This window comes from Culex quinquefasciatus, chromosome 2, assembly GCF_015732765.1.
Source record: "Culex quinquefasciatus strain JHB chromosome 2, VPISU_Cqui_1.0_pri_paternal, whole genome shotgun sequence".
In the NCBI taxonomy this organism is placed as follows: domain Eukaryota; kingdom Metazoa; phylum Arthropoda; class Insecta; order Diptera; family Culicidae; genus Culex; species Culex quinquefasciatus.
Genome location: NC_051862.1, coordinates 112,949,411 through 112,976,982, shown reverse-complemented (window position 1 = coordinate 112,976,982; position 27,572 = coordinate 112,949,411). Strand labels below are relative to the sequence as shown.

The 27,572-nt window shown below is 39.4% G+C and overlaps 1 protein-coding gene across 2 annotated transcripts in view; it reads right to left on the bottom strand.

Annotated features, from left to right (window-relative positions):
• Positions 1–18,069: 18,069 nt before the first annotated feature.
• LOC6045799 (myosin light chain kinase, smooth muscle) overlaps positions 18,070–27,572 on the bottom strand; it is a 184,963-nt gene continuing 175,460 nt past the window's right edge. For both annotated transcript variants that reach the window (XM_038251763.1, XM_038251764.1), the window contains exon 9: positions 18,070–18,243. In XM_038251763.1, the coding sequence (XP_038107691.1) occupies positions 18,133–18,243 (111 nt within the window). In that variant the 3' untranslated portion in view covers positions 18,070–18,132. The remainder of the gene's footprint in view (positions 18,244–27,572) is intronic.

Here is a 27,572-nt window from a genome sequence, read left to right as displayed (position 1 = left end):
CTTAGCCCAGAACACCTAGCGTAACATAACCTGAAAAATTAGGAAAAAGAAATATTTACCTACATCAAATAAAATTCCACCAGATCTTGAAGACGAAATTTTAGTATCAATCTATAAATATTGAGCAATTGCACTACTGTTATCGCAGCATTCTGCATGAAAAAAAGGATTGCGGATGGTTCTGTGACGAGAATGGCAGCGATTCGACTTGACAGCATTTTCTCCGGCTAGGCCGTTTCCGACGCCTACTGTCGTGAATATATTTTTTTTTCCTTGCTGGCACACAAATTTACTTACCATTTCAGGGGAATTATCAAACTCAAACTCCATATTTTAAGAAAAAAAAACACTAATCATTTTTACAAAACTTCCTTACTGCCCGAGCGCAACAATAACATTGAAACAAAAAATGGCGTCCCACACGCATTTATTTTTTCACACACGCTCAAAGAATTAGGGTAGGAACCAAGGTTTTGCAAAACGGTGAAAATAAAAAGGTGAGTTCGCGTCAATAAATTAACGAAATATCAATACTTTAACTATCTATTTTAATGTGTTAATGATCTATTAACCTATATGTCCACCCCCTAGGGACACACATTTGTCTACAAAATTTATGTGCCCTAATGAAATGGCAAGCACGATTTGTCGTGTCTAGAAGCAAATCGTGTAACAGGCCAGTTTATGATGGATCTAGACTAATACGACACTCCTGAATCCAAATTTTCCTGAGTCTCAAAGGGAAGCGAGATATTCAAGATGGCGTCTAATATGGCGGCTGAACGGAAAAAACACGAGAAAGGATTTTCAAGTTCAATCAACTAGTCAAATTTAACTAATTTGGGGTCGCTGAACTCGAATATGAGTCATATAATACTCCAAAGTACTCAGGGAATGTGCAATCCAAGATGGCCAAGATGGCGAACCTAGAATATTGGATTTTTTAAACAGGCATGAAACAGGCAGTTAACAGGTCAAATTTAATTAATTTGGGGATGCTGAATTCGAATATAATCATTAGAATATTCTAAAGTCCGTATAACAGCATAATGCCAAATACGGTGACTGGTAAATAAATAAGTAGGTACCGTAATCTGGGGTGAATCGGGACTACAGTCTGAATAGGGACAGCAGTTTTTAGAACACTTAAAGCTTTTAAATTTGGAAATAGATGTACACATTTTATTGGTATGAGTCTGTTCTAACCGAAACCAACCAGAAAAATCAAAATATTGTGCTCCAACATGGTTAAAACTGCTGTCCCAATTCGCCCCATGTGTCCCGATTGACCCCAGTTTACGGTACTCAGGGAATGCAATTCAATTTCCTAGCTTCGCTATATTGGCCGCCATCTTGGATTGCACATTCCCTGAGTACTCTGGAGTATTATATGGCTCATATTTGAGTTCAGCGACCCCAAATTAGTTAAATTTGACCCGTTGATTGCCTGTTACAACCCTGAAAAAAAGGTGCAGGTGGTTATGTTCTACATGACCAATATGACAAAGAACTTTGTACAAAATTCTAAAAATCATGCTATTTTTATTTATATTTTTTAATTCTTTGCCTATTTATTTAATCCTGAATAATTAATTCTAATAAAATGTATTCAACCAATGGCACCTCTATGGATATAAATTGCCATAACACCCCCCCCCCCTCCCAGAAAAAACGGCATCGATAGAGCTGCATCCGGAAATCATGGACTTTACAACCACTATTGAAATGGCAATTATCATGTCCCGTCTCAAAAACCATGTTGCCAAAATCGTATTGTTCGATAAATATCCCCGGTAGAAACTTCCCTAAGGGCAATGGAAACTCCGGGTATGGCCAATCCTGTCAAAATGGCCATTTTCATTACCAGTATCCAAAACCATGAATTTTGATACCCATATTGCCCCAAGTCGTATGGTTCGATAAATGTCCCCCCAGAAGAACCTTCCCTCAGGGCCATGGCCACTCCGGGTGTGGCCAATCCTGTCAAAATGGCCATTTGCATCACCAGTATCAAAAACCATGAATTTTGATACCCATATTGCCCCAAGTCGTATGGTTCGATAAATGTCCCCCCGGTAGAACCTTCCCTCAGGGCCATGGCCACTCCGGGTGTGACCAATCCTGTCAAAATGGCCATTTTCATCACCAGTATCAAAAACCATGAATTTTGATACCCATATTGCCCCAAGTCGTATGGTTCGGTAAATGTCCCCCCGGTAGAACCTTCCTTAGGGCCATGGCCACTCCGGGTGTGGCCAATCCTGACAAAATGGCCATTTTCATCACCAGTATCAAAAACCATGAATTTTGATACCCATATTGCCCCAAGTCGTATGGTTCGATAAATGTCCCCCCGGTAGAACCTTCCCTCAGGGCCATGGCCACTCCGGGTGTGGCCAATCCTGTCAAAATGGCTATTTTCATCACCAGTATCAAAAACCATGAATTTTGATACCCATATTGCCCCAAGTCGTATGGTTCGATAAATGTCCCCCCGGTAGAACCTTTTCTTCAGGGCCATGGCCACTCCGGGTGTGGCCAATCCTGTCAAAATGGCCATTTTCATCACCAGTACCAAAAACCATGAATTTTGATACCCATATTGCCCCAAGTCGTATGGTTCGATAAATGTTCTCCCGGTAGAACCTTCCCTCAGGGCCATGGCCACTCCGGGTGTGACCAATCCTGTCAAAATGGCCATTTTCATCACCAGTATCAAAAACCATGAGTTTTGATACCCGTATTGCCCCAAGTCGTATGGTTCGATAAATGTCCCCCCGGTAGAACCTTCCCTCAAAATGGCCATCATCCTGTCAAAATGGCCATTTTCATCACCAGTATCAAAAACCATGAATTTTGATACCCATATTTCCCCAAGTCGTATGGTTCGATAAATGTCCCCCCGGAAGAACCTTCCCTTAGGGCCATGCCCACTCCGGGTGTGGCCAATCCTGTCAAAATGGCCATTTTCATTACCAGTATCAAAAACCATGAATTTTGATACCCATATTGCCCCAAGTCGTATGGTTCAATAAATGTCCCCCGGTAGAAACTTCCCTCAGGGCCATGGCCACTCCGGGTGTGGCCAATCCTGTCAAAATGGCCATTTTCATCACCAGTATCAAAAACCATGAATTTTGATACCCATATTGCCCCAAGTCGTATGGTTCGATAAATGTCCCCCCGGTAGAACCTTCTGTAGGGTTTTCGGGCTTCAAAATAATGTAAACAAAATAAATATATTGACCGGGTAATAATAACCCGAAACAGACTATCCCTTACTGAAGCGTGTACTTGGTTTTTGACAGCGCATGAAAAGAGGCGCGTGTTTATGTTGACGCTGTGGACAGTGGAGAGTGAACGATTGACGCGGAAGTGTGAGTGTGATTGAATTGTGCTGGAACCGGTTGGCGGAATCCGGAGCAGGACACGACGGAAGCGGACATGAGGTCAGTGGGTGGTTGGGAGGTTAATGATCGGCAGCGATGGTGCTGCGTCCGGAACGTCGTGTCTCAAGGAGTCCCGGTTGCGACTCTACATCTGGCGACGAGGAGAAAAGGACCGTTTTTTTATCAGAGGGAGAAGAAGGGGACAACGGACAAGGTTCCGGGTGTCGTCAAATTATAAACGAGCGATTGTGTGGTAATTCTAAAATTGATAATTTGATTCTGGTAGTGAAGTGGTGAAGCGAGTGTGGTTTCTCGCAAGATTGTTTATGAGAAGAAAATAGTAGAAATTATTGAAAGTGGAAGCGAAAGTCAAAGTCAAATGGTTGATTGTTTTCCCGGAGGGCTTGTCGTTGTTTATGATTCGATTCTTGACAGTTTGGCTAGAGGGCCATACTGCATTAGAAGATGTGCTGAGTTGGAAGGGTCATGGATCGAATATTTGTCTAGGGGCCAAATTTACGTTTGTTTATTTGAAATCATCTGACCCGGTGGTCTCAATGAAGTTTGGTTGCTTAAAACTAATAAGAACTTAACAAACATAAATATGGTCAAGTTATCAAAACATAAATTTAAACAAAACATGATTTAACCGTTAGATCTTCTTGTTCTTGATGCACGTTGTTGCGGGTTTTCAGCAGGACGAGATGAACGAGAACGATCTCGGAGTTCAGTTCGAAGTTTATTTATTTATTTATTCGTCAAACATACGTAGACTACATGATCGTTGCTTAGTTTCTAATTACAAGGGGGGAGCATCTATCTTTGATTGTAAAACTGTTTTTTCATGGTGGATTTTGTCATTGTGAAATCGATTATGTTATTATATTTGTTATAAGTTTCCATCATTCTATTCATGGGCCCGTGTTTAGCGTAGTCAGTTCTGTGAAAATGCAATGCGAATGGCTCACGTGCTCGCAATACGCGTGTGGGTTCATAGAAATTTAATGTTTGTAACAACTCTGGAGAATTAATTCGGTTTGCAATAAGATCATTTACGAACGAGAGAGAAGCGAATTCACGACGCTTTACAAGTGTTTCTAAGCTTATTAACATACCCCGAGCAGACGGAAATAACGTGGGAATAACATTTTTTGATATTTGAAAATACTAGGCCAATAACATTCTATGTTATTTATAACAAGATTTGTTATTCGTCGTTATGATTTTTTTGTTATTGGATTGTTATTGTAATAACAGACTAATAACATTTTTAGTTATTCTTCGAACAAAACTTTGTTATTATTTTTTGTTATTTTAACAACTAATCCGATCATCCTAATAACAGTTGAAGTTATTCTTCCATAACAAAAAAAGTTATTCCAAAGTTGTTTTGGCTTTCAACCAATATCAAACCAATAACAAATTTTGTTTTGATAACATAGACTGTTATTAAACTCTTATGCAAAAAAATATTTTTCAGGCAGATTCCATAACATTTTCTGTTATTTTAACAGTATTTGTTATTGAAATGGCATGAATTTTGTTATTATCGTCTGCCCGGGACAGCGTGCAATATAGGGTATATGGCCCTATTTTGGACCTACTATGCAAAGAGTCAACATATTTCGCATTGTTCTCAGGAACGGTCTTACTTATTTGGCTCGTTTCAGGATTGTTTTGTGCCTTAATTTATGCTTAACAAAGTGTACTATTGAAATTTGGAAATAATTTAACCATTTCATTGTAATAAGCATTTCAAGTAAAACATTTTTTGGATGCTTTTTGGACTTATTGAATGTATTTTGGAGACATCGCTGAACCTATTTTGGACCTACACTCTGATTGGTTGAAATTTTGACAACTAGAATTGCGGCGTGCGGTGGCAACACGCACACTTACAGAAACTCGGTTTGATAAACCAAAGGGCCTATCCACGATTATAATTTGGAAAATATTTATTTCAGAAATTAAATAATTATGATAAAACAATGGATTTGAATTTGAAAACGTGTTTTAATTATATTGAATGGAAACTCGCGCATCTTTAGCAGGTCTCTGTCCTATTTACAATTTGCGTATTCTTACGACCTAATTGTTCAAGCAGTGGGTCTCGTGGCGCAGGGGTAGCGGCTTTGGCTGCCGATCCCGATGATGCTATGAGACGCGGGTTCGATTCCCGCCTTATCCACTGAGCTTCTATCGGATGGTGAAGTAAAACGTCGGTCCCGGTTTCTCCTGTCTCGTCAGAGGCGCTGGAGCAGAAATCCCACGTTAGAGGAAGGCCATGCCCCGGGGGGCGTAGTGCCAATAGTTTTGTTTTTTGTTCAAGCATAAGAACATAAAAGACAACCCGTTATTAGTCGCAATAAAAACACCTTAACTTAAAATTAAATGAATGACAGAGATACATTCACAATACATAACAAGTTACAATGAAAAAGGTTCTAAATTTTACGCAGAGCTTAAGTTCAAATATTATTAAACAATCAAGAAATTTTAAAGGAAGATAATAGCTTGTAACTTGGTGTGAAACTTTCTCATTTGTCATGTTAAACTTTACAGTTGCTTTACAGTTGACTAAATGTTTAACTACATGTTGCACTTTTAAAAACAATGTAATATTTGAAAAAAATCTTTGTTTGAATACCAGGGTGCCTTTGATAGTCATAGTTTGTTTTGTTAAAAGCAGATTTGAGGTGTTTAAACATTATATTTACTTCGAACTTACCATCGCTTAGGTTGCTGATATAATTTTTAAGAAAATCGTTTTAGTCAATATTCAGTTAACTAAGTTTATAAGCTTTTTAATCTTATACATATAAGTTTTAGGTGAAATTGTTGAAGATTCAGAACTCAGAACAGAGCCTGAAATTCGTTGAAACTAGTTTTGTTTATTAAATTATAGTTTTATATTACATGTTTAACTGAATTCAAAGAACGAATCAAAAGTCTTCACATTTTATATGAATTTGTTTTACTGAAAATGCCTTTAAATTAGGAGATTTTTTTAAATTATGTTTCAAAAACAAATAATATTTAATAAGACTTTTTATTCACAAACTTATTTTACATTTTCTTAGTACAAGATTGTCTGAAGAATCCGAAAATGCATTCCGTTTTATGATTCAAAATTATGTTCATTGAGAAAATCATGACACTTTGAGAAGATTAAAATAATGCTTTTTATCAACATTTTATTAATTAAAGTTAACTAACTTTTTAAACCTTTAAAAATCTCATGAAAAGTTCTTCATGAGGTACTTTGAGCATTTCTCTACCACGGTCAGTATGATTCCATACCATTCCCTACGTATTTAATTTGTACTCTTCATTTTGCGGAAAAATCTCAAACCTATCAGTCACTCAGATTTACGGTAATCAGATATGTCTCAAATCATAAAATTCATAAAGTTAACATTGCACCTCTTTTGCAATTTTTTTTTCGATTATTTTTATTTTTCTAGCTGGTTCTATTGTGTTTCTAACATGATTGACATGGTAGCTTTTTTTCCATATAAATATTTTTCTGATTAGTTTGCAATACGTCGTAACAGCCATCACGATCTCCGACACTTATTTGATTTTTTTCTCTGAATCAAACCAAATTTTGTTTGTTTTCCAGTTAAGAGCATTTAAAAGACGTGCAGATGACAATTCAAAGCATTTTTTATTTTTTTAATTCATAACTTATTTTTATTAGGTCCTTTTAGGTGCTGTGACCAGGTTGGGACCTAGGATCAGTAAAACAATATATAATAACAAAAAAACTCCTTAAATTCCATACTTGGAGATCATGTAACTGACGAGGGTTACTTGGTCCAAGCTGGTCTTGCAGGTCTTGAACCTCCCGATGTACTCGGTGAAAATCCCCCACAGCTCAGCCGAACTGTAGAGTACCTCCCCGGCTTCCTTCTCCGTGGCTCCACCGTCTTGGGAGCCACCTTGACTGCTTCCTACGGGACGAGGGCGATCCTTAGATTTTCCGTCCGGAACTGCGCCCGGCCGCGGAGGGAACTCCGCCGGCGTAAACGCCGGAACTGCTGGACTCAGCTGCGGGCAGCTGCGGTCCGTGGCTTCGTGGGCTCCAGAGCAGTTGGCACACCGCTTCGTCTCGGCTTCTTGGAGATGACAACACGAGCAAAACACGTCTTAACTTGTCGCTGGCTGGCGACTGAATGGCATTTTTTATTTATAATTCGTAAATTGATCAAAAAATTAATCGAAAAATTGATTTGTATATAACTAGCGCTTAGGATCTTTTCAAAACTAACTCAAGATTTTTTTAAATTTAATTCATACGACTTTTTCAAAATCCATTCGTAAGCAATGTTGACAGCTCCTGTCACGGTGACAGCTGACGATTAAATGAACTAGACCCTTTAGTTTTTTCAATCGTTTCCCCTTCAATTCCAACAGGGTAGCCAATTTGCATTTTTTGAAGCAACAATTAAAAATATATGCAGCTAAATTGGTGATAATGATGTTACGACAAAAATAAAGCAACATCAGTTTAAATTTTGGGATACTTTGCAATCGGTCCTAACAATCATCTAAATCTTTATCATCAATTTGCAATTTTATCGTTTAAAAAAACATATTTTCGTTGTTGCTGTTAATCATTTGCTTTTTAAAACTTAGATTTCTTTCAAATAATTACAGTAAAGAAATTCAATTCAAAATATTAAATTAAAAATTATCAATTAATTTCAATGAAATATCGAAATAAATTGATAAACTAAACTGGCAACACCTTGTTATACATGTGTTGGTGATAGCCTTGAACCGACGGCAAAGTAGGTCCAAAAACTGATCCAACGCGACTGATTTGAAAAAATATTTTGAATTGAGTTTTTTTCGATAATAGAATAGTTATTTCAATGGTTTAGTGATGAAAAACATAAAAGAATTGAATAAACAACAGTTACATGACTCGGAAACCGGACGAAATTGCTTGGTGTCAGTGCAAAACAGAAAAAATCATCAAGGTGTCTCGAGCCAAATCTGATAAGCAACGAGGCTGGAATTTTTGGACCTAATCTATGTGCTAGGAAAATGGTAGGAAACACGAATGGCATTGAAAAAAGTGGCTGAAAAGGCGGAAATAATAAAAAATGTTAACATTTTTGGAAGAGGTAAGCTACAAAACGATCCTGCTTACACTTTCTGTTGGTTGGATTCAGTGAATTCGTACTTTAAAAGCCTGAACTACCTCGATTAATAAAAATAGGTCCAAAATAGGTACTAGGTCCAAAATAGGGTCATATACCCTACGAAGGAAGGGGAAACACTGTCCACCCTAGTTTACGAAGAGCAAATAGTAAAAATTGTTTTTGCACTGATTCAATACGGGTTTCGTGTGTTTTGATGTGTGGACTCCACACGACGCTACAATATTCAAGAATAGAGCGAACATAAGCTATGAACAATGTTATAACGGAATCGTTTTATGAAGTTGAGCATATTAGTTGCTTTGAATACCATCGTGTTGTAATGTTCGATGAAAGTCATTTTAGAATCAAGTATGACTCCTAAATCTCTAACATTTGAACAGGTTTCAACTATCTGGTTGTCTAGTTTTACGTTTATATTTGGCTTATTTATTTTTCTGCTGAACAAGATCGATGTACACTTTTAATGTTAAGTTGTAAAAGGCTACGACAGCACCATTCAAAAATATGTTGATTTCGTTCTGGAATCTTGAAGCGTCAGTTTCGTCTTTAATTTTCATAAACAATTTCATGTCATCTGCGTAAATCGAAACGTTGATATGCTTAAATATAAAGGATACTTCATTTACGTAAAGAATAAAAAGTAATGGGCCTAAATGAGAGCCTTGAGGTACCCCGGAAGTTACATTGATGAGCCTAGATATGAGGCCATTAAATTTGACACATTGCGTGCTTTTTGTTAAGTAAGATTTAAGCCATGAAAGTAGATTAGAATCAATTCCGATTTTATCTAATTTGAAAAGAAGCATAGGAATGTCCACTCTGTCGAAGGCTTTGCTAAAGTCAGTATAGAGTGTCTGTACAGAGTTTTTGTTATCCATTTCATTCAATGTGTAGTTTGCGAACGAGAGAAGATTAGTTGCTGTTGAGCGCCCTTTGAAAAATCCATGCTGTTTTTGTGTTATGTAGTCTTTTAATTGAGCAAACATTTTGTTGTTTACTATTGCCTCAAAGAGCTTGGGAATACATGAAATAAGAGCAATTCCACGGTAGTTTTTCACGTCAGATTTTTTACCGGATTTGAAAATTGGAACTAAATATGATTTCTTCCAAGCACTTGGGAATATTCCTGATTTTTATGATAGATTAAATAGTAGGGTGTTTCATCCAAACAAAAAAGTTCTCAGAATCAGGCAAACCGAGGTTCCCCTAGTAGAGGATACCCATAGGGACTCTCATGCCAAATATTAGCCCATTTGGTTGAGAATTGGCCTGTCCCCAGCGGTTCAAAGTTTACATGTAAATTACTATGGGATTTTTGTGCTTTTCGTTCAATCGTTCCTACAGGTCTGGGGACAACATGGATTCACTCGGAATAAAGACAGGTGTGTAGGGGATGGTCCAAGGGACAAATTCCAGAAGGAATTAGGGTTGTCCATTCTGTCCCCAAGGTGCGCATTGGATCGACGTCCAGTGTCTCCAGAATCAACGATTCACCCTTCAAATCTACGCATTGTCCTTAGTATGCTATGACGGCTAGCTGAAAATTGCGACGCCCCATGTCAGACGGTGAACACGTGGAGAAGCATCGATTGCATTATTGTTTAAAAATCATCATGTTACGTTATTTGGAATAGTTCAAATTGTTACAGGAACATCAAAAATTATAATTTTATTACTTTAAAGTATGTTTCTGAGCCTGAACTTGAGTGAATGCTCTGCCACGTGTTCACCGTCTGACATGGGGCGTCGTAATTTTTAGCTAGCCGTCATAGCATACTAAGGACAATACGTACATTTGAAGGGTGATTCGTTGATTCTGGAGACACCGGACGTCGATCCAATGCGCACCTTGGGGACAGAATGGACAACCCTAATTCCTTCTGGAATTTGTCCCTTGGACCATCCCCTACACACCTGTCTTTATTCCGAGTGAATCCATGTTGTCCCCAGACCTGTAGGAACGATTGAACAAAAAGCACAAAAATCCCATAGTAATTTACATGTTAACTTTGAACCGCTGGGGACAGGCCAATTCTCAACCAAATGGGCTGATATTTGGCATGAGAGTCCCTATGGGTATCCTCTACTAGAGGAACCTCGGTTTGCCTGATTCTGAAAACTTTTTTGTTTGGATGAAACACCCTATTAAATAGCCAATAAAGCGGAGAAGCCAGTTCAGAGGCTACATTTTTCGCAAATTTTGGAGATATTCCATCTGGTCCGGTACTTTTTGAACTGTCAAGAGCTTTAAGAGCCGCCTGAATTTCATCTAAGGATAAGCTATCGACTGTTATTTCGTTATTCGCTTGGGGTATAAAGGAAAAGTAGCTTCGGTCGCGATCGTTTTCATCAAAAGAGGTGTATACGCTTTCAAAAAAGTCTGCAAATAGTTCACAAATTTCTGCACTGTTTTTGCCAATTTTATTGTCGAGAGACATATTTGACGGAAAATTACTACTTTTTAATTTTGATTTGACAAAATTGAAAAACTGCTTGGAATCACTCTTGATTTCCGATTCTACCTTTCTATGATACTTTTCAAATTCAAATTGGATGGTGACTTCTAGCTGACTGCATATTTGTAGATACTCATCAAGTTTTTGGCTATTGCTTTTGTAAGCTTTGTGAGCTTTTTGTTTTCTATTTTTAAGGTTTTTAACCTCTCTTGTAAACCAAGGCGGGTGTTTGTCAATTGTGCGTCTTTTTCTTCGTATTGGGACGCTTTCATCGAGGATGTCGAATATAATGCTATAGAAAGTGTTAACTGCTAGCTCGATGTTCGTTTCTTTCTCTAGTAATGCTTTCCAATCAACTTCTAATCCCGAGCATGGGTAAATAACAAGGGAAATGCGTAATAATACCTTTCTCTGGTACCAAATTTTGGTATTCCTGGACCCTTTGAAATTTGTCTTAAGGATTATGCAAGAGCAAAATGTGGTATCATACCAATTTAAGGTATTGTTTTGATATTGCTAAATTGCAGAATTTGTCAATGGTCGAACACCACATTTTGGTATTCTTTTGGTATTACAGTGTTTTATCAAATTCCTCTGCAACTATGGGAGAATTTTGACCAATTTTGACAAAATAATTAATTTTGCGCTAAAATGATGTCTCAAAGCGAATGCTTTCATTGAAAACCGGAAATTTCAAACTTGATTTTAAACATTTTTGATATACCCCCTACAGAAATGACTTGAAATTGTGGAAAATTTTCTAAGTCAGGATGGCACATTTTGGTATTATTTTGGTATTAAAGTGTTTTATCAAATTCCTCTGAAACTATGGGAAAATTTTGACCAATTTTGACAAAATAATTAATTTTGCGCTAAAATGATGTCTCGAAGCGAATGCTTTCATTGAAAACCGGAAATTTCAAACTTGATTTTAAAAAATTTTGATATACCCCCTAAAGAAATGACTTGAAATTGTGGGAAATTTTCTAAGTCAGGATGGCACATTTTGGTATTATTTTGGTATTGAAAGGTTTCATCAATTTTCTCTGAAACTATGGGTTTTTTTTACCAATTTGGACAATATAATAAATTTTGCGCTCAAATGACTTGAAAAAAAAAAATTAAAGCTGGTTTTAACATTTTTTAATATACCCATTAAGATTTTTGTTTTAAATCGTTGAAATTTCTCTAAGTCGGGATAACCCAATACTTTGAAAAATGAGTCAATCGAATGATTATTGAATTTTGGTGAATTTCAATCCAGTTTCATTTTAATAACACTTATTTTTCAATCTTGTTATTTTTCAGAAGCTTCAAGAACTTCAAGCACAGGCCGTTCATCAATGACAAATGCATTCGGTGTGGTGAAGGATATCACTAAGAACAACATGGAACCATCAGGTGAGTAGATTTGGCTGTTGCATATGGATCATTTCCGTTTTTTCACTAACTGCAACTGCTGCACTAAAAATGGTATGAAAATATCAAATTTTGGTATTACTTGTGCAAATACCAGCGACCAAAATGTGATTTTGGTTGCCCAGTAAAAGATGGTAAAATACCATGGAATCATACCAAAATCATGTATGTGGAAGACCACAGGAATACCAAAATATGATTTTTCAAGGGCGCGGGAATACCTAAAATTAAAACCATGGCAATACCAAGTTTTGGTATTCAAGCAATGTTCAAAAATCCAGAAGACCTCAACTTGGTATTGAAATGGTTTTATTTTGAGGTATTATTTTTTCAAAGAGAGGTGGATTTTAACTCAAGAAAAAGGGGAGGGAGATTGAACGTAAATCAGAAACTTTAACTTAGCATAAACCGCCATTCCGTGCATAAAATAGACAGAGCAAGAATATTAAAATTCACCACTTTAATGCATGTGGCCTCAAATATATGAAAAAATCGAAAATTAAACTTTTTTTTGGAAAAATATCAAATTTCATTTGTTTTCATTACACTAAGTACAAACAACACAAAAAAGTCACAAAAAAGCAAAAAAATATTTTTGGCCGCTCGCTTATACCCCATAGTGGCATCGGCCCCACCCTGTTCAACTGCTACGTAAACAACTTGAAGGACCTGTAGCTCAATGGAACTCTCTTCATGTACGCCGATGATATTGTGTTGGAATACGAAGAACTCCAAGGCAAGATGAATGAGGACCTAATTCAGTTGCATTGCTGGATGAATGAACACAAATTAACGGTAAATATCAAAAAAACCAAATACATGTTGTTCAATGAATCAAGCAGGATACGGTGGACGCTAAGCTACGGCGATGAAAGCATTGAACAGGTCGACTACTTCAAGTACCTGGGTGTTTGGCTGGACAGTGACCTGAAATGGGAGTACCAGATCGGGAAGCTGAACAGCAAGTTATCGCAGGTTGCCGGGATCTTCAAGAAGATCTCGCCCGTGGTACTTCTCACTGTTTCACAGCCACTTGGTCTACGGGATTGCAGTTTGGGGAGCAGCTGGCAGATCAACGGTCAGTCAACTACAAACCACACAGAACAAGGCAATCAAGAACCTATTTGGCTACCGTCGTCGTACAGCTACTGCATTTATCCACACACGCAACCAACACTGTGCTGGGCCCTTAAGGTGTGGACAGACACGGGCACTTCACCAGAGGAAGGGGAAATTCTACTGGTAGCCGGATCAACACAACGACTTTTGGGCAGAACTCAGCACTCTACAAGGCAACAATGCTGTACAACGCTCTTCCCAAGGACATTAAAGGACTTCCAACTTCTCAATTCAAAAAAGAACTAAAAAACAAACTATTTGAAGAACAATTTTAGACTGTTGTGAAAAGTGTCTTCTCCTAAATTTCTATAGTTTTTCGTCTCTCTGTTAATTGTTAGTTTTTATTTGCACTTATTTAATGCATGTAAACAAAATGTAAAGCAAAACAAACTAGTCAGTCACTACGAGCCGTTGGCTCATTGGCAAATAAACGATTAAAAATAATAATAATAATATTTCAAAGTTGGATTTGATTATAAATAAAAAGTTGTAATAAACTTACGTGTGGTGTGAAAAAAATTGTGCACGTGTGCTTCCGCCGAAGAAGCGCCTCTGGCCAGTCCGGCCAAGGCTAAATCGGCCATCACTGCTAAAGCATCCCAGCCACTGGTATCGACCAAGCCAGAGTTTGGTGCCGCCAACAGCGCCGGGAATGTGGACCGCAGAATGAGAACCCCGACGAAGGTTGCACAGGTTTCGGCTCTGGTGGCCTGACTCAGCATTAGCAAAATGTCCATGGACCAGATCAAGGCTAAGCTTAGCCGGAACGCGAGACTGACCAAGCTGAAGACCTCATTGAACAAGATTCAGAGTGGGTTCGACAAGCTGGACCGGATGGAGAAGATACGGCTGGAAGAGACATAAAAGAAGCCGGTTCCGTCGAGCCCGTGTAGGGCGGCCAGGAATCTGAAAGAGGAGTCGTCGGTTATTGGGTGAATGGTCCAAATCCATAGAAATGTAGCGTAACTCACCAGTTCGATTATTTCCACAGCATACAGTGAGTCAAATATTTGTCCGTACCCCCCCGTACGGAAAATGTTTGTGATATAAAAGTATATAAAATTCGACTAAAGTACCTTGTTTTATACATCAATCGACGCGGCAGAATATCCTCTTTAATACACTGTCATTGGATTTGCAAAAAAACCTTTTCTTAAAAAATACAAAAATAGTTAACTGAAGAAAGTAAAAAAAACAGGTCAAACAATTGTCCGTACCCCTAATAAAAGTACATAATCTGATCGATTTAAGTGAATTCATTTATCAAATGTTGTTTCTGTGTCAAATACTAGTACCTCTAGCCAGTTTGTGATAACTTTGAACTTCTGATAACTTTGTTTAGTTAGTTTATATTAAAAATTGGTTTAAATTTAGTTTTTTGAGTAAAACTTATCAAAACATTAGTTTATAAACAACTATTTTTATAAAATTGCTATTTCATGTTGTAAGAGTCTCTATTGAACAAGTTTCAACAATATTTGATCATTGTTTTCATCTTTTTTAGTCTAATGTCCTAATGTCCAAACACTTTGACGTTTGATTGAAAAAAATCAACAAGAAAACCGCTTCGGCGAAACGCGGCGAAATGTCATCGAGGTTCTGCCGTACACCAGCAGGTGTCGCTAATGTGCTAAATTGGCTCAAATGGAATCTAAACGGAGTCCAACCGGAGATTCCGTTTAGAAAATTTCGAAGCAATTTTCGAAGCGGAATTGGGTCCTAAAATGAAGCTTAGATTGCTGATATTATTGTTTACAGCGATAAAACTTATTTTTCTGAGTACAATGACCCTTTGTACGACCACAAAGAGTTTAAAATGGATTTTTAAATCAATTTTGAAAAATTAACCTCGCGGTCCTTCTTGACAGAAAAGGTCCTACTTGACAGCTCGTTCCAAGGGGACCATAGTTAATCCATCGAAAAAATTTTGTCCTGTAAATTTTTTTTTAGAATAAAAATGAAAAAAAGTTATCAGAAATGGTTTTTGATCGTGTTTTTAACCGTTGTAGATAAAAAATGACATAGGGCTTAAGTACCCAATTCGAAGCGGAATAAACCCGTCAAGCGGAGAACTGTTCGATTGGGAATGTGGATGGAGGGCGGACGAAATTGAAAAATTTCTAACGTCAAATTTCAACCGCCCAGGCGGCTCGCCCTCGGTCCGCCAGGGCGGATCCAGGGTGAACCACACGATCAGTAACGTCCGCCGATGCGTAATATCGCCCTGAGTTAACAGAATCACAAAAACAAAGATGTTACCACTCTTCGAAAACTGGACCGCAACATCCAACTACCTTGATTGATTTAATCATCGCAGACGTGTGCCGGCCCTTCACAGGCTAACACGTACATTTTATTTCCTTGACCCAACCGGACTTGGACTGACTTGATCCCAGCTGTCTCACCTCGCTCCGCAAAAAAAGATTTTTGTTTGGAAAATGAATCAACTTCAAATTCATTAAGACTAGTAAAACAATGCAAAAGGGCCGTTGTGGGTTTGTAAACAAAGAGTGTATCCCTTTCATTCCAGATGTAAACATCTTCTTTCGTGAGCAGGACACCCCCTTTGAGTTTTGTGTTAATATATTTAAAGTCCTACGTTAAAACATTTTACTCAAAGAAGCATTTTATTCAAATATTCATACCAGTCAAACATAGCTGAGTCATAGACTAATAAAAGACTACTCAGTGGGCTCTGAACCATGACTCAACCTTTTTATGACCCCTCGACAGGGCCGGTTCACTGTCAAAAATGACAGATCGAAATGTCAACAACTGGCAGCTCTGACTTTGACATGACATTTTGCGCAATGTTATTGTTTGGGTTTGGGTTTTTGTTTTGAATTAAACGGAACCAGTTTCCGGAAGAGGACGGTGATAAGTAGAGTGAACCATCGTCTGGAGGGGATCCCGAACGAGATCCCGAGGGTGGTCGATTCTAGACAAGAAGCGGCGTGTTGATAATCTTCTTCTCCGAGAACGATCACGTGAGCACCGTCGGGTTTGCCAAGCAAAGCCGGCGCGGGCCGCCTCCGGTTAATACCGGCAGGGCAAAACCGTCCTCCTCCAACCCGGAATTGTCACTCTGAAAGGAATGAATGTCCTTGCAGACGCCATCTTGGCCTCGACGAATTGCACCTACTTCAAAAACCTCAAAACAGCCAAGATCTTTGCTCTGAACTGTCAACTTGTGGCATTCCGAACCCCAGCGATAACGTCGTCAAACAAAAATTTGTCCCCGAACCAGCATCACCAACAAACCGCCCCGAGCACCTCTTTCGCCGTCGCCGATATAGGCGAGCTGTACGCGGAGGTCAGCAGGAAGAAAGCCCCCAAAAAGGAAGCCCGCTTCGTCCCGGAACCGAAACCCGCCGAAGTCGCTAAGTCCAAGAATCCTCTTAATGGGTCATGGGAAAAAACCCTTCTTTTACTTTAGTACAAAGAAAACAAAAACGCCGATATTTTTATCATGCACTTGAAAGTTTATTTTCAATGGTTGGTTACTATTTTTTTCAACATGATCGAAATTCACTTTTTTTGTTCACAAAGTTCTTCTTGACAAACTCCTTGCCCTTCCGGATGTTTGTTTCAGCTCCGGAATGTCCTTCTTTAGCAGCTCTAGCTCGTAGGCGTTCACCTTGGGCAGACCAAGGTTCGGCGAGGGCAAAACGGGCTGCGGCGTAGGCCGTCGTGAACGTGGCCGATCCGGCACCGGCCTTGGCCTTGAGGACCTCCTGAATGCGTGCCGTCAGGGCGGCAATCTTGTCCTGGGGAAGCTCTGGGGTTCACTGGGATAATGGTCTTGCCGGAGTGGCCTCCGATGACCGGAATGTTGGCCCGCCGAAGTCAACACCCTCACCGATGAACTTGTTGGCACGGATAATGTGCAGCGTCGAAATGCCTAACACGCTCTTTCGGGCCCAAAACTCCGGAAGGCAATCGTTACCATCGAGTTGACTAGGTTCGAGGTGATTCAATCATCCGGCGGCGAGGTCGCGAACGATCGAGCCGTTCGTATTGAATAGATTTGGCTTGCGAGGAATGATGAGAAAACAGCAATCATCTGGAAAAGAGAACACAAATGATAAACCGAATAAAATAAGCATTTATTTTAAAAGCTAAACATTACCTTACAAACCAAACACCAGTAAATTTCGCTTGTTTCGCCAAACAAAAATCCCTGCACAGCTGATTGACTTGTTTGCAGCCTGCTGCCTTGATTGCTAAGAAAAACAAAAACAAACAAGATGCGCGCGTAAATCAGCACAAAACGAAATCGAAAAAACCAGCGCTGCCATGTCGTTCTGTCATACGAGGGGCAAGCCGATGCGTGGTTCAACGTGGTACCCGCGGTTCACAGCTTATGAGTCATAATTTTTGAAATTTTTTGTTCCGAGTGTTTAGTCTTTAATTAGTCTATGGCTGAGTGTTTAAACTTCCAAACGAGCTTCTAACTCATGCAAATGGTTCATAGTTTTGTGATTTAGTAAGCTATGCACGATACAAAGAAAGAGATAAATTGTGTCGACTCTCCCCTATACATATTATTTCAAATATTTCTGGTATGTACACGATTATTTATTCATTATGATGATTGTTTTGATCCTCCGTTGGTAATACTGAAGAATTCCGCCTTGATGCAGACAATAATGCCATACGTCCTAATGCTCTTATGGCGTTACCGGTTTTCTGAAATAGTAATTGCAATTTGTAATTTATTGGAAACGATAGCCTGTTAATATGACACTTTTTATCAGGTTAAGCAAGGATAAAAATATATTGGGGCCTGTGGGTACCTATCAGCAATTCCCCACGAAAACAGCATGGAAAAAAAACAAAAGTGCTCGGATCGGGCTCAAATTTTTTCTGGGGGTTCCTTGGCCTGGGGGTGATAAGTTGGCCTTTCAAAGAAAAATAGTAAGAAGTTTTTCGTAATTGAAAGACGCAACTTTTGGTACGCTGGAAGTGGGGACGCTAAGTCGTGATTATTCAGGTTAATTTTTGTGTGTGCTTATTTATCGCTATTCGTATGGGGTGAGTGCATAATTTGTAAAGGTGGTGTAAAAATAATCGGAGTGAAAAGTGATTTTTTTGTGTGCCTTTGGTCGTGAATTATGTGTGTCTTTATTTATTGTTTTGTGATTTTCAAAGCCCTTCCTATATCATCGTTGATCGGAAGGCACGGCGTCGGGTGGATTGTGTTTAAATTTTTCGAAATAAGGTTTTATTTTTTTGCGGTGAAAAAGCCATTTCTATATAATGATCGAAAGACGCACTGACAATGGATCGTCGAGTTAATAGTGGAGCAAAATAACTGTGTGTGAGTGAATTTGTGTGTTCCCATAGCACCGTTGCTCGGAAGGCTCGCCGACGGGTCTGTTATGAAAGTCCTCCCCATAGCGCCGTAGCTCGGGAGGCATCGAAAAGCCAATACCTTATCCTACCAACCCAAAAAAATATTAATCACATGATGCTTGAAGGAGATGCTGTGGATTCAACGGTCTCAAGCGGTATCAACAAGTATATAGCGAAAAACTATGTGCTTGATGAGTCTGCAACTTCAGCTATCGGACTAACATTCCTCCCTTTCGTTGAACTGCAGGCTTTTTGGGAGGGCGCCGGTATTGACTAATAAAGTAGGGATCTTCAGAGGTTAAACAGTGAACGGATGGTTGGCTCCCACTGATCATTTTTGATTCATTGTTTAACTTCAGCTGATCAGTCAATAACGGAGTAGCAGCTCATTGGCAGTCAACCATGCTCATGCTCATGCTCATGCTCATGAGAGACGCAACTTTTGGTACCGTAAACCGGGGTGACTTTGATAGGATTTCAATTTGTTTTTAGAATATTTTCCAACAGGTAAGGTTTTTCTCAAGATTATTATTTTTAAAACATGTACTGGGGTAGACTACACAAAGTCCATGCACTATTTCGGAAAAAAAGTTTTTTCAATAATGTTTAGAAAAATAGTTACGTTAAAAATTCTTAGTTTTAATTCCGGGGTGACTTTGATAGTCATAGTTTTTCTTGCTAAAATCATATTTAATCTAATCTAATCTAATCGAACACAAGCGCAGCCAGTCCGAAGAAAGCATCCTGGAAGAACTTGTGGTAAGATTACGCCTCAAGTCCTTTCTTGTCAATATTAATGATTACAGTACATCCGAGTTACCCCGAAAATGTATAGCAAAAATTAAAGCGGCCAGGCCTACTGCGTTGCATTAACCGCAGAGACAGATTCTGTGAACGGTTCACATTTCATAGAATCATCAGGGGAGGAAGGATGCGTGGACATACCGTACCAAACGCTCCGAAACAGTTGTGGTGTGGTGTGTAAGTGTAAATTTTGCAGATAATAATATTTAGGGGCAGGGGGTGGAGGGGGGGGGGGAGGGTAGGTGGAGGAAATGTGGATAGGAGAAAAGGAAGGTGGGAATGGGATAATATGGATATATAATTTGATCAATAGAATATTATATAAAATAGGGGAATAAAATCATCTATCAAATAATGATAGATAAAATGGATGGATCTCACCAAGTCGAGATTCAACAGCTCCAGCAGGGTTTGGACTTATCAAATGCCAAATGACTTATCAAAGACTTCTGGACTTGAACAGGACTACAGTAAAGAAGCGGGCAGCAACAATCAAAGTTTCAGTTCTTCCAGCAGCAATCCTGGTACAGCTCGACCGGCAGCAAAGGCATAAGACGCCGCAAGTTGGCACTTCTCACCACACGATGCATTTAGTCTGCTACTGCTGGCCGGATTGGTAGATTGGAACAGGAGCATGATGACCACTTCATAAAGTGCTCCAGCTGTTGCTGATCCTGCCTTCTTATTCGTTTAATCGTCACCCCCATGAAGAGCATCTAGTCAACGAGAAGTTGAATTCTGGGTTTTGATATTCCACTGACACTACCTCAACCGCTACCACCATTAAAATTGTACAGGAACTCCGGTTTAAAAATTGAAATCGAACGTTTTCTAGCGTTTTTAATTCTATCATCTCTTGCTAAAATCATATTTAAGATGTTCAAACTTTGTTTGTACGCTAAATGAACCATCACTAAAGTAGCTGATATAATTTTTAAGAAAAAAACCCGATTTAATCCCACCTGGGGTGAGATAGAGCCTTTCTTATAAAAGGAAGATAACGATCAATTCAAAACTCAACATGATTTTTTCATAAAACTGAAAAGCGCTGGTTTTTGCCCCATTTGCCATGGCCGGGTGTAAGCTGTGCTCGCACACAAGCATTTTCGATTTTTTAAATCAGAACAAATTATTTTTGAGGCAGAGAATTAGCTCACAATTTGCGATGTTCGTAATGTTTTCTGCATATCGCTAAATTGTTCGTATTCTCTGAGTGTTTTTTGCACTTTTCAAAATATTTTTCCGTCTTGTTCCAGAGCGTTAAAGTGGTTACAAATGACTGGCAGAAAGTGTTTCCACACCCGAGAATTTGCCGTGTTGTAAACGATGTAACGTTAAACCGCATAAATGTTCTTGGAAGCTTTGAAACGCCTACTGGAATTCACTAAACTGACATTTAGGCGTTGTGAGCTTTCAATAAGCAAGCCAGAAAATTATGTAGTATGCATTTAGGCGTTTTTTGGGATTGGGAAGCATACTGCGACTGAGCGCTCGGTGAGACTTCACTACGACAAACGCACGCTGGGTTCATTGTCGACGAGCCGATACGATGAACCAAAATACTAACACACAAAAAGGCTCGTACCGAAGCTAGAAAACCAAACCCGCAATGTGCGTTGTCACTGGCGCATGGGAAGCTTGGACGATCACCAGAAATTCGTTCACTTAGAGATCGATCAGAGAATGAGCAAATCAAAAAAGAAAGGCAAAAGAATGAGCATGGGGCTTCAGAACGGATAGCTGCTTGCGTCTAGTATGCGTTCACTGAAGCTTAGCATAGATTATCATGAAAGGCGATGTGTGATGAACGAGCAATCGATAAAGCAACTTGCACTAGAAGGGCGTAATCTAGTATCAAAACTCTATACGCGCCAGCATTGCTCGCGTCTGCATGTGAAGCTCAACTTGACAACTTGTCGACGAGGCATCGAAAATCGATCATCCATGATTTTTTGCAGATTTTTCGAATGAATATTTCTCGAGAAATGATTTGGGAACGAAGCTTGATTTGGCGTCAGAGCCAAAAGCAAACCCTATACCTTTCTTTAGTAAGAAAGGCAAAAATGGAAATTTTATAAAATCTGAACGGTAAATCCGAATGAGGTCAAATTTGTTTCAGAGCTTCGATTATGGTCTAGATTATGATATGGAGAAAAAAAAAATAGATAAAATGCCAAAGGAATAGTTTTGGCATTTGGTGAAAGTTGGCTTTTACCTTTTTTAGGGGTTTTCCCCCCTCACAGTGAATTAGTCCTCAAGCTGTAAATCAAGAACCACACTACCGACATGGATGAAAATTTGGGAGGATGTAAGGCTCGAAAAATGCAATTTTTTGGATAAATAAACGATTTCAATACTTAAATTTTCGACCGAATTTTCATTTGAAAACCGCCTGATCAGGTGAAAACACACTCGGAGTCCCCTTAAAAAATGGATAAATTCAAATTTGGTATGGAACTGGTTCAGGTTCAGCACATCCCCTTTCAAATGCGCCCAAGAGAGCTTAAATCCATAATGTGGGCTCTGAGAAACCCCCTACCACAAAATTGAGCACTTTTTTACCACACACGGACGTCACGCGTGCTCTACAGTAAATTAAGCGCCAACATTCGGAAATTGGAGATAGACCAATTCTGTCATTGTCAAACGATCGGGCGTCAAAAATCGATCGTCCATGATTTTTTGCAGATTTTTCGAATAAATATTTCTCGAGAAATGATTTGGGAAAGAAGCTTGATTTGGCGTCAGAGCCAAAAGCAAACCCTATTCCTTTCTTTAGTAAGAAAGGCAAAAACTAACTTAATCCACCTATGTGGTTGGAGCCTTCCTCACTCATTACCAACAATGGCTGATTTGATGGGGTTGTACACAAATTTCATCTATTTTTTAGATCCGGAATAAAAAAGTACATAAATATCACTTAAGTGACCATATCTCGAGACAGGGTTGCCAGATCTTCAATGTTTTGGACTCGTTGGAAAGGTCTTTTGATAACCTAACCAACGATGGGTCGGATGGTGGAGCCGGACATAGTTTACATACATTTAAGTGAGATCCGGCTACAAAAAAATACATAAATATCACTTAAGTGACCATATCTCGAGACAGGATTGCCAGATCTTCAATGTTATGGACTCGTTGGAAAGGTCTTTCAACTACCTAACCAACGATGGGTCGGATGATGGATCCGGACATAGTTTACATGCATTTAAGTGAGATCCGGCTTCCAAAAAGTACATAAATATCACTTAAATGGCCATATCTCGAGACAGGGTTGCCAGATCTTCAATGTTTTGGACTCGTTGGAAATGTCTTTTGATAACCTATCCAACGATGGGTCGGATGGTGGATCCGGACATAGTTTACATACATTTAAGTGAGATCCGGATATATGTGAAAACTCATTTTTATACATAACTTTTGAACTACTTATCGAAACTTCAATCTGTATAAAACTCGATCTATGGGACCCTAAACCAAGTCGAATGCAACAGGTTCGGGTCAAATCGGTTCAGCCAGTGCTGAGAAACATGAGCTAGTTTGTTGGTCACATACATACATACACACACACATACACACAGACATTTGTTCAGTTTTTGATTCTGAGTCTATATGTATACATGAAGGTGGGTCTACGACGTTTTTATACAAAGTTCATTTTTAGAGCAGGATTATAGCCTTACCTCAGTGAGGAAGGCAAAATGGAAATTTTATAAAATCTGAACGGTAAATCCGAATGAGGTCAAATTTGTTCAGAACCTCGATTATGGTCTAGATTATGATATGGAGAAAAAAAAATAGATAAAATGCCAAAGGAATAGTTTTGGCATTTGGTGAAAGTTGGCTTTTACATTTTTTAGGGGTTTTTTCCCCCTCACAGTGAATTAGTCCTCAAGCTGTAAATCAAGAACCACATTACCGACATGGATGAAAATTTGGGAGGATGTACTGCCGTTCTACGCATAATTGTCCCATGTCAGTTTTTGACGATTTTGACTTTATGCCATTTTTAAGTTTAGTCTGATGTGTACTTTAAGAAAAACACATAAAATTTGGTACTTTGTTCGGAAACTCATCAAAAACAACACCAAGTCTGTTTGTCCCATCGTTGAACTTCTACGCATAATTGTCCCATCAAGTATTTTCTTACACGGAATCATTAGTTTTACTAAGCATTATGCCTTGTTTACCTTTTGTATAGCAAGAGGATCACAAATAAGGGTGATAAACTGCTAACTGGGGCGATTAGGGACACATAGGGCGAATAGGAACGCACGGGACAATTATGCGTAGAAACACAGAAATCGGTCGAAAAATTTCAATCGCGTTTTTCTCAGTTGCACTTTTTTGAACATGGGACAATTATGCGTAGAACGGCAGTGTAGGGCTCGAAAATGCAAATTTCGTAAATCAATGTTTACGTTTAGATAACTAAGTGTATAAGCTTTTTAGCAAAATACATATAAATTTTAGGTAAAATTGTTAAAAAGTCGGAATTTTGCCTAAAATTTGTTAAAATTAGTTTTGTTTGTAAAATTATCGATTTATATTGCATTTTATACTGAATTTGAAGCACGAATCACAAGTTTTCACATTTTACATGAAATTTGTTCAACTGAAATTGCCTATAAATTTGGAGATTTTTTTTAATTGTGTTTCAAAAACGCATATTATTTATTATTTACAAACTGTATTAACCTTCTCCTAGTGGAAAATTGTCCAAAGAATCCGAAAATGCATTCCGTTTTCCGATTAAAAATCATGTTCATTGAGAAAATCAAGACACTTTGAGAAGTTTAAAATAATGACTTTCATCAACATTTTCTTAACTACCTATATTTAACTAACTTTTTAAACTTGTCAAAATTTTAAGAAATGTTCTTCTTGAGGTACTTTGAACACATCTCTACCACGGTCAGTATGTTTCTAAACCATTCCTTACGTATTTTAATTGTACTCTTCATTTTGCGGAAAAATCGCAAGCCTATCAAAGTCACCCCGTTTTACGGTACCCAGACATGTATAGGTCATCGCTGAAATTTTTAAGTTATCGCAGTTTTAGTGAAAAAAGTTGATTTTTTGCCGATTTCGTAATTTTCCGGTTTTTGTGCGCAGCGCGTCGAAAAAACACGGATTTTATGTTCAAAAAATCATATCTCGGAATCCTGTTAATGAACTCCTCCCATTTTTTAGTAGGGTAGAGGACCCAGAAATCGCCCACTTTATAGTGGCAATCTAGGAAATTTGATGAGAATTTGATGACAATTTATGGTTTTTGGTTCTATTTGTTGTAGAACGTTCATAAACTATTTGATTTTAAGTTTCCACAAGGTTTTTACAATTACATGTTCATTTTTTATAAAATTTTGCGTTTTAATAAAGTGCTCTGAAGAGCCTATTTTCGCCCCCCTAAATCCAATTTTCGCCCACCCTTGGGACCAGTTTTCGCCCACGACAAAAATCAATAAATCAAATGAAATTATGACACAAAGCTAAGCAAATATGGTCACTTATTGATACACAACATGTTCCCGAAGCTAAATTTCATTGATGTGCACATTGTTTAGGCTTAAGGTATTAGTTAGGTTTAGAACCCCTGATCTGTGGATGATGTTCCTCTTTCTATCGCGATCGCTTTTATTGTATTTAACCCCCACTGATAAAAGGCACGATCGATAGCGATCGGTCAGTTGCCACGCACACTACCTTTAGCTTGACCCGTGATAGCGCGAGAATATCAGAGCAGCTTTAGTAGTGTACCGACCACGCGCGCAAGAACATCTACGCGATCCTCGATCAGTGTCGTTCGACACCAAATAAAATTAGTGGTTTGCCCCAATAAAACGTGTTTTGCGCAATAAAGTGTAGTTTATCGTAAACGCCGCGTGTGTTGGATTTTTTGGCCCGAAAAGGGTGAAACTGGGGTTGAAAACCCCCCCCGAAGACTGTCTTCACCGTGAGAACGTGCGTGTGCCGGAAAACGAACGTCTCCGCCGATCCGAACGACGTCGTCCGCTTGCGTCCTCCCCAGCTGGTCCGCGGTAAGAACTGTACATTTTGTGGTCCTTCGAACCGGATGTCGAAGGGCATCCGGGGACCAAAGACCGCTGGACAGGAGTGACGCCGCGGGAGAAGCGCGTCGCGAACAATAGGCTCGCATCGGACAAAAGTGACCCGCGAACGGGACAAAGTGCGAGTGGGAACAATAGTGGTGCGCGAACAAAGTGTGTGAACACGAGGAAGGCGCTAAAGAAGAATTCGCGGTGGCAAGGCCGCGCCGCGAGAAAACCGCCATTGCTGTTGGCGGCCACGCGTTCCAGTGGGAATCGTCGATCGCCGCGTCGCTGACGCCGGCTCGAAGCTGGTATGGAGCAGGAACGAGATCAGCGAGGGAGTAGCAGTTTAACAGAAACAGGACTAGATTAAGAGCATGAACTTTGGTTGGTTTTGGTGTAGGGAGGTTTTGCATGCGACCTGTGGCACGTCAAGCATGAGACGTACGCTGGAGAATTAGATGGATTGAAAGGTGGATCGTGTACAATTTTGCGAATAAATAAACGACAACTTCAATTGAAACTCCGTTTGCTTGCACATTTCTTGGAAAGCTACTAGTCCTTGAGTTGGGTTCTCCAGATTGATGGTCTTGGGTTCTGCTGGCAATTTTTGGCTTGATGTTCGCTGGGTCGGTTCCCTTTCGCTACAGTCTGATTATCTGTTGTTCTGTCACTCTGTCAATCGTGGGACGTTGAGTAGAATCGCGGTCGTGTTCCGGTCGTGCTGTTTCCGGTTGGAGCGTTCCAGTCGGAGATTTGCGGTAGAAAGTGTAGCAGAAAAGTGGACTTTAAAATCAATCAATCAGTGCTCAAAGTGCCAATAAAAACACAACTTGTTATTTCGTAGACTACAGTGAAGTTTTCTTTGGCTTGGTGTTAAATGTTCAGTGTCTAGTCAGAACACAATTTGTTATTTTACGTACCAGACGAAAAGTGTGCAAAAATGAGTGAGCTTAGAGATTTGAGGAAGCAAGAACAGCAGCTGCGGAATACTCTCGAGTCCGTAAGCCAGTTCAAGAACAACTACAAACCGGAAGTGCATGCTGGTGAACTTGTGACTAGGATCGAGATGTTGGATGCAGCGATGAAGAAATTTTACGTTGTTCGGAGGAAAATTGAGCTGATTCTCGAGGAGACTGATGAAGAGGAAGTGGTGGCTGTGAAGGAGACTCCGGAGGAGAAGAAGGCTCGCCTGTCTGTACGCACTGACGAACGTAATGCTGAGAATGCGCATATATCCAAGGAGGTCGAAGACTTGTACTGTAACTTGAAGTCTTCCCTGAAAGCTTTGCTGCCCACGCCAGTGGAGTCAAAAGTGGTTGAAACTCAGCAGAACGTCCCCGTACAGCAGCACACCAACGCACTGTCTCACGTGAAGCTACCAGAAATTAAGCTGCCCAGCTTCGGAGGTGAACTTTGCGAATGGGTCACATTTCGTGACATGTTCCTGAGTTTGATTCACAACAACGATCAGCTCACAGAAATGGACAAATTTAGCTATCTTCGTTCTTCGCTGTTCGACAAGGCGTTGCTGGAGATTGAGACGGTCAAGATGTCCTCCGAAAACTACTGTATTGCGTGGGATTTGCTGCAGAAAAAATACGAGCACAAAAAGCTCATCGTGAAGGCTCATCTTGACGCGTTGGTTGCTTTAGAACCGATGAAAAAGGAGAGTTACAATGCGTTGAATCACCTCATCAGCGAGTTTGACCGAAACCTTCAAATGCTGGACAAAATCGGGAGAACACTGCACAGTGGAGTACCGTTTTGGTGCACATGGTGTGTTCCAGATTAGATCCTGCCACT